Here is a 12,306-nt window from a genome sequence, read left to right as displayed (position 1 = left end):
AAAAAAGGGAGGTGTGAGGAGGTCGATGAAACAAGTAAATGAAAGATAAAGATGGAAATATTAGATGTGCTCTTTAAATGTCTTTGGTTTTGTTTTTTGGTTTTTTTGATGTAATGATTTTTTGTTTTTCTTTTTGTTTTTAATGTATTGTTTGTTAAATCTTTTATTGTTCTTTTTCTTTTTCTTTTTTTGTCCCTTCTGTAACTATTAAACATCTAATAAATATTATTTTTTAAAAAAATAAATAAATAAAACTACCTTTTTCCTAGTTTGCACCAAGAATGAAAGGAACCGTGTGGAATTCACAACGAGATTCTTTTTGCATTGCCATCAATTGAAAGCAAATTGGTGAAACCGCGATTCCAGTTTATTAATTAAGTGAACTGACCCCTGAAGGTTGCTGTTGAACTGTTGGACGTGTCAAGCAAAGTCAGCAGCGGCATAGCAACCTTGAGGGAAAATGTGCAAAAGGCCTTAGAGGCCTTAGTCCATAGTCGCAGGAACCAATGGAAGGATCAGTCTGTTTTTGGACTGCGTTGGTTCTGGATGTGTTCATTCATGAATCTGTTCCATAACACTTGACCAATAATTGGTCTCACCCTTATTGCGTCACAGATTTTATAGCTGGAAAGGGTTCAGAAAGGGGCAAACAGAATGGCAGAATAGCCCCACCAAGGAAATGTTCCAACGCTGGTACTTTTTAGCTAAAGGAAAAGGCAAGCAAGAGGAGACACGGAAGAGGTGTATAAAAGTATCCATGATGTGGAGACAGTGGATAGAGAAAAGTTTTTCTCTGTCACTTATAAATACGATAACTTGGGGGCATTGAATGTTGGAAGATTCAGGGCAGGCAAAACAAAGAGCTTATTCACATGGCACATAGTTGACAAAACTCACTCACACAGCAGGTACTGATGGCCACCAACCTGGATGGCCTTCAAAGAGAAGAATACAATTTCATGAAGGAGAAGGCTATCAATGGCTACTAGCCACAAGGGCCACGTTCTACCACCAGTGTCAAAAGTAGTATACTTCTGACTACCACTTGCTAGGAACAGCAAGAGGAGAAGGCTGCTGCACTCAGATCCTGTTTTGTGGGATTCCACTGTGAGAACACAGTGCAATGCTTAATGGACCTTTGGCTTGATCCAGCAGATTTCTTTAAAACGCTCGTTATTTCTGTACATATTTTTTTCACAAAATATGCACTGTAAAAAAAAGAGAGACAACCTTGAAAACACTCATATTGGTAAACACTTTGGTGCATTTTAAAACCTAGAACTACGTGGCAAAATTGAGAGAAGTGCGAAAACCAGAAGATAACTGTGTTAGTTCAAGAAACATGAACCAGGTCGGTTTGCTTTAAAGGCCAGGCCAAACAAAACCCTGAAACTCCTCATGCCGCAGGTAAGAAACAGCTCAAATATGTCTTTATAGCCAATATTATATGAAGAAATGTTTGTAAAACTCCAAGGAAAATATTTTCTCCTCTCCTGCTGTTAGCTTATTTTCCCCAAGTAGCAAATTAGAAGGTTTGGGGGAAATGGGTGAAGAAAGATGTGAAGGAGGAATAAAATTCTAAAGTCGAACCTCAGTTTATTATATGGAATATGGTTTTGTTTGATGGCTTTCTTTTCATGCTCCCATTGTGATACATTTCTGTCAGAGACAATGTAGACAGGCAAAGAGTATTTTCTGAGAAAAGTATTTCCCTGAGCAAAGGAGGAGAACTAATTTAGACAGGCTCTACAAAGAGCTCTATGTGGGCAGGCCTTTGCTGGAGTCCAATTAGAGTGAATGGATTCCTGCTAATCCACCCACATGCTAGCAATTTCAGGATTGCAACCGCAATTCCGTGCCTGTGTTTTATTTTGGTGGGTTGTTGTTTTTTAGCATGGCCGCTTCAATCAACCAGCCTAAGGTCTAGACCTCAATAAGGTTTCAGACTGTATCTGAGCAGCACCACTTTAGATGCATGAGGACTTACATGAATAACTGCTCTTCTGTATACTAAAATAAAAATAATTCCCAGAGTTACACGTTCAGCAGATGGGATTTAGTCTTCCCCCAGAGGTGCTGGTTTTCTATATAGAATTTCCCCCTATGAAGGAGCATTCAATCACATATGTCCCTACTGTCATTTGAAGGAGTACAGCCCAAGACTATATCAGTGAGAGGTAGGATGGATTTTCTTAGCATTTTTGCTTCTCGTGTTGCTGAGCCTTCCTGATACCACCCTCGATTCCCTTCCTTTGACCAGGCAAACTGTCCCAACTGCATGACTTCCGACTTGTAGCTAAAGCCTTCATAATAGTCACTGCAGTATACCAGCTCTATAAATGGTGCATTTTAAAATGCACACTTAAAAACTAGGAAAATACTGCCCTCATCCTATTATTGTGGTAGCAACAAAATAAATCTGCCATGCTAGTATTTGTCTGTTTGATAAAACAAAGTTTCTGGTATATTTTCTATGCATCTATGAACCCAGCAATCTACCCATTTAAATTGGCCAACTCTGTGACATTAGACCATGCAAACATTTTTGTTCCTGACTGTGGAATGAACACACACACACACACACTTATATATAGGGTGGCACTACAACCAGGTACTTTGGCCACCTCATGAGAAGAGAAGGCTCCCTGGAAAAGACCCTGATGTTGGGAAAGATGGAGGGCACATGGAGAAGGAGACGACAGAGGAAGAGATGGTTGGATAGTGTTCTCGAAGCTACCAGCATGAGTTTGACCAAACTGCGGGAGGCAGTGGAAGACAGGAGTGCCTGGCATGCTCTGGTCCATGGGGTCACGAAGAGTCGGACACGAATAAATGACTAAACAACTAAACAAACAACAACAACCAGGTATCTGCAGTAAACAGGAACAGACAAAATGAACTGCATTTTCTAAAAGACAACATCCTCCACAACTCCTCAGGATATAGTACGGAAAGGGGGTCTGATTTTTTATGATATGGCATCTGTCAAAGTAAGGTGACAGTATCAAATTCCCAAACATTAATAGTCTTCTGACTTTATCTTTCCTAATCTGAACTTGGTGCTTTATACCAACACTGGACAAATGACTAACAAAAGAAGAACGAGAAAAAAGAAAGAGAGCTTGACTGCTTGGCCTCCACAAATGTGTCCTGCCATAATTGCTTTATTGTTGCTCCTCGTTTGCACACTTGTCACAACTGTTTGCTTAACGTTTCTTATCGTCCATTTATTAGCAGAAAGGAACCATAGATTTCCCTGCCTGTTTTCATTCTGCGGATGAAGTCTGTTAAGGAGAACCCTTTTGTAAGGGCTGTTCTCTTCCCAAGTCTCAAATGCTTACACTTGACCACATTAATTTCCGTTTTAACCTGGCAACTGATTTATTGACAATGTGGCAAAGCAATTAGCAGAGGACTCAACCTAGTGTTGCTTTGGTGGTAAACAGTATTTAATCTGCCCGTTTCTATTAAGCAAGGCCAATTACATGGTTACATGCTGGAACTGAGCATGGCAGGTATATCAAGTCCCAATGCTTTTATGTTGTTCTGGTAGCACTGCCCTGGGGTATGCTTAATGGGAGTGCCAACACAACCCCGAGCCCAGAGACATCTCTGTGATGCCGATAAGAGTCTGAAAATGTAGCTGTGAAAGGAGAGCCAGAGAATAAAGAGCCGAAGGGACGGAATAAGTATCACAGACAAATGTGTACAACAAAGTTTCAATGGCTGCTTCTTCGAGGCAAAATGACTTCTGTAGGCAGCAGTTTTCAGCAGCGGTGGGAGAAAGGTGCTTAGACCTCCCACCATCCACTAATTTTATCTACTGCAGCTCCCCCCAACAGCGTTCCACATATTCAGGAGGCAAACAAAAGTCCGAAACCCTGCAGGGAGGAAAATGAACTGTGACTAGAGATGGACAAGCATCCAGGATAACCTGAGATTACCTCAGAAACTACTGACGTTCTAGAAAGAAAGAAAGAAAGAAAGAAAGAAAGAAAGAAAGAAAGAAAGAAAGAAAGGAAGGAAGGAAGGAAGGAAGGAAGACTTCTTATTTTGGAAGAACTCAGGCCATTTTTATAAGCCAGTTCAGGCCTCTTAGAAATGACCTTGTCCCACTAACTCCCTGTCTTTGCCGCCTAACTTCCTAAACTTCCTTACCTTACCTCAAGACTACATCCCTGCAATGTGCTCTTTGTAGGGTTTCCCTTTTGCTTGCTCCGGAAGATGAAGTTAGTGAATAATGCTGCAGTGTGGTTGCTGACAGGAGTGAGACCTTGTCAGCATATAACATCCTGGCTCAGAGACCTGCACTGTTTGCCAATTTGCTGCTGAGCTAAGTTCAAGGTGTTACTATTAGTATGTGAAGGCCTTTGGTCGGAGTTCAGTCTGATTCTTTTCTTTCTGTATAAGAACAAGCATTAAAGATGCCTCCTAGCCCACTCACAGGTCCTTTATAAGACCAGTGGTAACAGTTGGCCCTGGAGAATATTAACCACTCTCAATTTTACCCGTGGACTGCCATCAGTCCAGATTTTAATTTGCTCTGAACTAATTTTAAGATGTACAGTCATACCTCGGGCTGAAGTAGCTTCGGGATAAGTATTTTCAGGTTGCACGCTGCGGCGACCCGGAAATAACGGAGCACATTACTTCCAGGTTTCGCCGCTCGCGCATGCGCAGACGGTCAAAATGACGTTACGCACATGCGCAGAAGCGGCAAATCGCGACCCGCGCACACGGAGACATGGGTTGCATTTGCTTCTGGATGCGTTCGCATCCAGAGGTACCACTCTATTTTAATTAATTGATTGCCTGTTTTTATGTTCTTATGTTCTTTGCATACTGTGTTAGTTTTATGATGTTAGCCGCCCTGAGCCTGGCTCCGGCTGGGGTACAAATAAAAAATTATTATTATTATTAATTTATTATAACAACTTGGTGTCATTTTACTTACAAGATGGTCTTGCCCCCTTTTGCTGTTACAGGTGATGCATAATATTTATTCCACATTTATAAGAAGTCAATCTCAATAAGAAGTACTCACACTCTGGAACTCCCTGCCAATTGACCTTCACTGTACTCGTTTTGGTACCTGCTTAGGAAAGCCTATGCAGACATGCAGAATTTTGACATTTGTTTTACCCTGATTTTTAGCTTATTGTTGATTTTAATTATTTTTTGAATGTTTTGAATAATTGTTTCCAGCTGCTCTTCACTGATTATTTTATTGTTCCATTCTTTTTTTGCAAACCACTTTGAGGGGTTTTTTTACAATCAAGCAGTACACAAATCTTGTGAAATAAATAAATTCTGCATGATCAATAGATAAGATGCAATCAAGATATAACACCTGGGACTGAACCACGAATGTGAGGAAAGTAGAAAAAACTCAGTTCAATATTATGCTTTTTCACTTTTTGCCCGTTTATGTTCGTTCAATATCCCAGGTGCTGTTTCTTGATTTAATATGATTGGCCTAGGCTTCGTTTTACCTCACTGCAAAAACTCTTCAGGAGTGCCTCATTTCAGAAGATTTACAGATTATAAAATATTTAAGACATTGACTCAGATTTCCCAGAGTTACTTCTATTGACGTCAATAAAGAAAGGGTGATTTTGGCTTGGAAATAGGTTTTCTGCTAGGAAGTAAATAACAGGACAATAAACCTGCCCTTGGAGATTCATATTAGCATACTGAGGTTTGTAAGTAACTATGTTTTGCACTTAAAAACATATTTGAACATCCAAATATAAGATCTCATTATTTTTAAAAAAAACAACAAAAATTTCTATCTAATCTTTTTTATAAAGTTTTAATGTACTGCATAGCGTTTTTCATATTTTGTCCCAGCACAGTTTAAGTTGGAGAGGTGCAAACTCTATACAGAGAATGCTCTTTTGAAATCCAGGCACAGAACAACTTCTGGTTTTCTCTCCATCCTCCTGCCTTGCAAAGATACAGTGGACACTTAAGGAATTCTCAGGCACAAGCCCTAGAGGGGAGAAGTTGGAGACTAGAAAATTTTACATTTCTAGGACTCAGCATCAAACAACTAGATCTTCCTGTCTTTTTTCAGTTCTGCTTATACTAAGAGACAGGAAGTCTCTGATTGACAGGAAATTTAGGGCTCAACAGAACAAAGGACAGTTGCACTCTAGCACTGGATTTTAGGTTACAGGAAAAAATAATAATGATGGGCAGGGGCGGACTTTGGTCTTTCCGATTCCAGTGGTGCCCTGTGCAAGGCCAGAATTTGATACTCCCCACCTTGTCTTCATTCTGTTCAATTCACTATGTCACAGTTACAATGCCCTCGTGAGTGGGCAATGGTTCACCAAGACTATCAGTCTGGCCTGATACAAAGCAGCTTCCTCTGTCCCTACATGACTCAAATGAACTGAAAATAAATTCACCATTAACTTCTCTCTGTTATGTCTACAGTAAGTGCGCCACACAAGGACATCGTAAACATTACTGAAACATGTTTCAATTTGCAACCGCCTGCTGGCTTACTGGGATAATGAGAGGAAAGATCTGCATGGCAGATGGCTCAATGGATGACTGTCTCTCAGCCATCCAGCTCTATCCATCCCTAGATTAATTTCGCTGTTGCGAGGGACAACGGAGGTGCTGAAATCTAATCATTTCGACTTTGAAAGTCTTCCTTCTTTCAAGAACCCAACCCAACCTGCATGGAAAGTTATTTGGCTTGAAGATGGCATAGAAGGAAAGTCTCTTCTCCCCAGCTCCTTCAGACTCCAGAACCTAAAAAGGGACTTTACACCACCAATGGAGTGCTCCCAGCTTATCCACCCCACCTCTGTCAAAAAAAATAAAAATACAAAAGGAGTGGTGGGGTAGGATTAAAGAGATTTCTAGATGCAGAAGAAGAGCTATTCTGGACATTTGTTATTGTTTAGTCGTTTAGTCGTGTCCGACTCTTCATGATCCCATGGACCAGAGCACGCCAGGCACTTCTGTCTTCCCCTGCCTCCCGCAGTTTGGTTAAACTCATGCTGGTAGCTTCGAGAAAAGCTGGACCATAAAGACGGCTGATCGCCGAAGAATTGATGCTTTTGAATTATGGTGCTGGAGGAGACTCTTGAGAGTCCCATGGACTGCAAGAAGATCAAACCGAACCATTCTGCCTTGGGCCCGGTCTCTGTCTTGCGCCCGGTCTTATTCAACATCTTTATCAACGACTTGGATGATGGACTCAAGGGCATCCTGATCAAATTTGCAGATGACACCAAACTGGGAGGGGTGGCTAACACCCCAGAGGACAGGATCACACTTCAAAATGACCTTGACAGATTAGAGAACTGGGCCAAAACAAACAAGATGAATTTTAACAGGGAGAAATGTAAAGTATTGCACTTGGCCAAAAAAAATGAGAGGCACAAATACAAGATGGGTGACACCTGGCTTGAGAGTAGTACATGTGAAAAGGATCTAGGAGTCTGGGTTGACCACAAACTTGACATGAGCCAACAGTGTGACGCGGCAGCTAAAAAAGCCAATGCAATTCTGGGCTGCATCAATAGGAGTATAGCATCTAGATCAAGGGAAGTAATAGTGCCACTGTATTCTGCTCTGGTCAGACCTCACCTGGAGTACGGTGTCCAGTTCTGGGCACCACAGTTCAAGAAGGACACTGACAAACTGGAACGTGTCCAAAGGAGGGCAACCAAAATGGTCAAAGGCCTGGAAACGATGCCTTATGAGGAACGGCTAAGGGAGCTGGGCATGTTTAGCCTGGAGAAGAGGAGGTTAAGGGGTGATATGATAGCCATGTTCAAATATATAAAAGGATGTCACATAGAGGAGGGAGAAAGGTTGTTTTCTGCTGCTCCAGAGAAGCGGACACGGAGCAATGGATGCAAACTACAAGAAAGGAGATTTCACCTAAACATTAGGAAGAACTTCCTGACAGTAAGAGTTGTTCGACAGTGGAATTTGCTGCCAAGGAGTGTGGTGGAGTCTCCTTCTTTGGAGGTCTTTAAGCAGAGGCTTGACAACCATATGTCAGGAGTGCTCTGATGGTGTTTCCTGCTTGGCAGAGGGTTGGACTCGATGACCCTTGTGGTCTCTTCCAACTCTATGATTCTATGATTCTATTCTATGATTCATTCTGAAGGAAATCAGCCCTGAGTGCTCACTGGAAGGACAGATCCCGAAGATGAGGCTCTAACACTTTGGCCACCTCATGAGAAGAGAAGGCTCCCTGGAAAATACCCTGATGTTGGCACAAGAAGAAGGGGACGACAGAGGACGAGATGGCTGAATAGTGTTCTCAAAGCTACCAGCATAGCGGTCAACATTTCCCTTTTTTCAAGGGAAATTTCCTTATTCTGAAAAGGATTTCCCCTTTAAAAAGGGGGAAAGTTGACAGCTATGATTCTGGATCAGGCCAAAGGCCCTTCTAGTCCAGCATTCTGTCCTCTGAGTGGAAAACCAGATGCCTGTGGGAAGCCCTCAACAAGACATGAGCACAATAGTCCTCTCTTGCTGTAGGATTTCTGTAGCTGACAGCAGAACCCAAACAAGTATTACAAACATCTAGCAATCATCAGGAAAATTAATCAATTTACTCCGGATGGTGGGATCTCCCTCATCTTTGGAGTTGGGGAGTGGAGATAGAATCACAGAATCGTAGAGTTGGACGGGACCATGAGGAACATCTAGTAATACACATTGAACCCTGTGCACTAAGTTTCACCACTTATAGTTTGCAGTTGTCTCACAGTACATCATAGATTTAGTCCCTGGTTGACGCTAAAGCAAGTGAGATTGAAAGGAAGGAAGGGGAAAACAAGTAAGTGATTGTTTTCTGGGAGGAGTGCCAATAAGTCACTGACAAAGGGAGGCTCTGACACGCTCTTTCAGCTCTAATTCTCACCCACTATGTGCCCAATATTTCTCTGTGATGTTCATATTGGCAGATTGCACCGTGCCATTACACACACACACACACACACACGTTTATTGGTTTCTTTAACATATCATTTTCAACAATCATATAACATAACTTCTTATCTTATACAATATTTTAGACTCCCGTCAACTCCTCTGATGATTTTTCATTCTCTATTACGTATTCTGCATTTCTTAATTTCTCCCTTAATTATCATTAACTAGTAACTCTCCTCATAGTCTTTCCTGCAATATTTCAAATAGTCCTCCTTACAAAACTTATTGCAGTCCTCCTAGCATAATCTGTTCATTACAATTACTTTTCAAATACTTCATATATTTACTCCAGTCTTCTAAGAATCTCTGGTCCCGCAGGTTTCGAACCCTTCCAGTTAATTTATCTAATTCTGCATAGTCCATGCTCTGTGCCATTTTCAACCCCTGTATGCCCGTCTGCATGTGCCAAGGGAAAGGTGTACAAAGGGACAACACTGAGATGCCATCACTTTCCTTTCCTCTCTCCTGTCCTTGTCTTTTTGCAGTTTTTCTCCTTCATGCTCTCTGCAGTGTGGCTGAATGTTGATGAGCCAAAGGGCCAGATAAAACTAGGAGATAATGAGCAAATATTTTCCCATTCTTGGTGGCTGTCCTTAACAAGCATTGATTATTTCTTACTCATCTACTCCCCTAATTTTAATGAATGGCCACTCTGACAGGTGCTGAATATTTATCACTGTACTGCATTTGTTAAACCATAATATAAATATTCCGATTAATCTTTCTGCCCAATTGACTTTCAGAATGCAAATGGAATGGAAATGGGGGAGAGATGATTGGATGTCACAAACTGCTTAATTGATAATGGTGACATATCTGGAGCAGCAGTACAGGGAAAGAGAAGAATATTCTGAAAACAGTCATTTGGGAATATTTAAGATAGGAGAACAACAGCAGAGGTCATTGCCAGGGAAACAAAAATCTTGTGCCACAACACTTTCCACAATGCAAAAATCCACAGATCCTGTCCTATTTTTATTACTGGGAAAGGTAAACAAAGTTTTTAAAGGGCAGTGGTGATTAATTGATTTTTAAATATTTATATGCCACTTTTCTGGGCAAAGATCATGCATAATGACAAGCTCTGAGCATTCTTTAAAAACTAACTTAAAGTTACTCAGAAATGTGAGAGGATTATTTAAACAAAATTACTGCTTTTCCACCTACCTGCCTAATTATATATATTGGTTTCTGTTACTCAAAAAGAAATTGATAAGTATAATCTAATTTTCAGACAGATGAATCAAAATTTTGCTTGATCTAGCTTGGCTTTTTCATCTGAAACCACATAGAATTTCTAGTCTACCCTGTTATCCCAGGTAATAAAGCAAGAATAACCATTGAGGGCTGTTGATTATGGTGGATCTGTTGACTGGAATTTGGGCTAAGTGTCATGCGCTCTTGAGGGCTGCGGCTCATCTGTGAATCTGGTTTTAACAAACCTCTGCCTGCTCACCCAGCTGGGTTGAGCAATTTCCTTTTGACAGGTGAATAAAACATCATTAATTTATTTCATTCTTGCTGTCAAGGCAGGAGTGTTGGCGAATATAGCAGGCTTTGTGTCTGGGCTGTTTACATTTCATGACAATTTTGCTGTGCTAAATTAAACCCATACTAGCAGTGAGCGGAGCAGCGCTGGAAATGACCCTCTCTGTCTGAAGCTTCTCACGAGCCTAATAATCTTGTTATCTCTGCTAGCAAGCAGCTGCAGTAAATTTGATCTAGGACATAATTTGACCAATAGACACTTGAATCCTAAAAAGTTATGCTTCATATAAATTTGACAAAAACTGACCCCCGAGTCCAATTTTGCCATTCCTGTTTGAACAAAAATCCCACAGTAATACTATGGTTGGAGAAAAAATTGAGGTGGGTCTGTTTCACCTGGCTCTTTGTATGGCCTCTATAAAACCCCTGTCTCCATAAGGGCCTCTCACCATTTTGTAAACATGTTCCTGAAAACTACAAAAAAAATATTAAAAATGGCCCCACTCTATATTGCAATATTTTCCCTTCAGTTAACTTTCGGAAAAGTAATACGTTGTCTCATTTCTGTAAATCTTAATAAACTGTATTACACCTTGCATTTCTGCAAGTTCTTAGTTTAACGCGACTAAAACGGCCAGTTAAAATGAACTACTTTCTTGGTTGTTTCATTTTAATTACGCCGATAATTCATACCCTTCCCTCCCACTTAATTCTATTCTACCTCATATCTAAAAGCATTCTTCATTTCAAAAAGAGGAATAAACTTTTAGTTTAGTAAACTGTGGAATGAGGGATGTGACATGCTGAAGAATCAACTCATTAAGCTTTAATGCTACTAATGTTCTTAACACTAATTACCCGTTCATTAAGTTGATTGTCTTAGCAGAAAATCTGTGTCCACTTCTCTGCTGGTTCATCACATTAATTTGCATGTTCTAAGAAAGAGAGAAACAACAAAAATTAACAAAGTTAATTCTAAAATACTTGAGAGGATTTGACACTGTTAAAATTATTTATTGGTGGGAAATTACTTAATGCTTCACCACCGCTCTGAATGTTGCCATTTCATATCATGTCTTGAAAGACAGATGTATCATGCTGCTCAAGTAATCAAATTTATTAATATGAGGACATTGCGTCCAGGGAATTTGAATGTGCAGAAAGATGCTTTTAAGTCCATCAACTACTTGTGAAAGAATAAACAAAAGATTAATAGTTACACTGGGATACAGGGTCCAGGTAACATTGCAAAAAGGTCTCTAAATAGGAGAGAGTATTTTTTATCCATAGCTGCTCTTGTACATAGCTTTCATGCCAGATTTATTGAGGTTTTCCATTGACACATATATTTCACATAGGAATCAGCTCCAGATGAGCTGATTGCCTGGTATAAATATTCTGAGGTCTCATTGACTTCAATGAAAGAGTTGTACAATCCAGAACAATCAAATGTGTGGCTTGAGGCAGAACTCAATATTACAAAAACAGCAAAACTTTAAATGGCAGCCGCCACCCCCTCCATAATGTGTGATACAGCTTCTTCCATCATTCTCAGGTGCGATTACACTGTTTGTTTGCCCAGCCGCCGCCAGTGATGTGGAGTAGAGATGGGCGATTGTGCAGCAAAATAGTGTTAGGAGGGGAATAGGAAAAATTTCCACCATGTTTCAGTAGCAACTCCAAATAACACTGTCAAATAACTCTGAAATTAAGCACATTGGGCTTGATTCATTCGTTGCACTTAATTCCCATTGAAATCAAAGGAATTTAACCCAACTTTTTAGACTGATTTCAGTCTAAAAGCAACAAACTTAGTCCAGATCCAACCCATTATACCAGCCCATTTTA

The 12,306-nt window shown here is 40.5% G+C and overlaps 1 protein-coding gene across 11 annotated transcripts in view; it reads right to left on the bottom strand.

The window, feature by feature from the left end:
* LOC310660456 (uncharacterized protein) overlaps nt 1-12,306 on the bottom strand; it is a 91,194-nt gene that overhangs the window by 71,616 nt on the left and 7,272 nt on the right. For 9 of the 11 annotated variants that reach the window (XR_014503366.1, XR_014503367.1, XR_014503368.1 and 6 more), the window contains exon 2: nt 11,317-11,393. Coding sequence is in view for 2 of the 11 variants with exons in the window: in XM_083405245.1 (XP_083261371.1) it covers nt 11,317-11,393 (77 nt within the window). In the remaining 9 variants the exon portion in view is untranslated. Of the gene's footprint in view, nt 1-1,039; nt 1,209-9,387; nt 9,519-11,316; nt 11,394-12,306 lie in introns of those variants that run through there. The other 2 variants (XR_014503373.1, XR_014503374.1) reach the window with 2 other exon arrangements.

The sequence above is a fragment of the Podarcis tiliguerta genome (genome assembly GCF_965153285.1).
Source record: "Podarcis tiliguerta genome assembly, chromosome: 12".
NCBI classification, from domain to species: Eukaryota; Metazoa; Chordata; class Lepidosauria; order Squamata; family Lacertidae; genus Podarcis; species Podarcis tiliguerta.
Note: the sequence above shows the minus strand (reverse complement) of the source record. Positions and strands in the feature narration are given on the sequence as shown.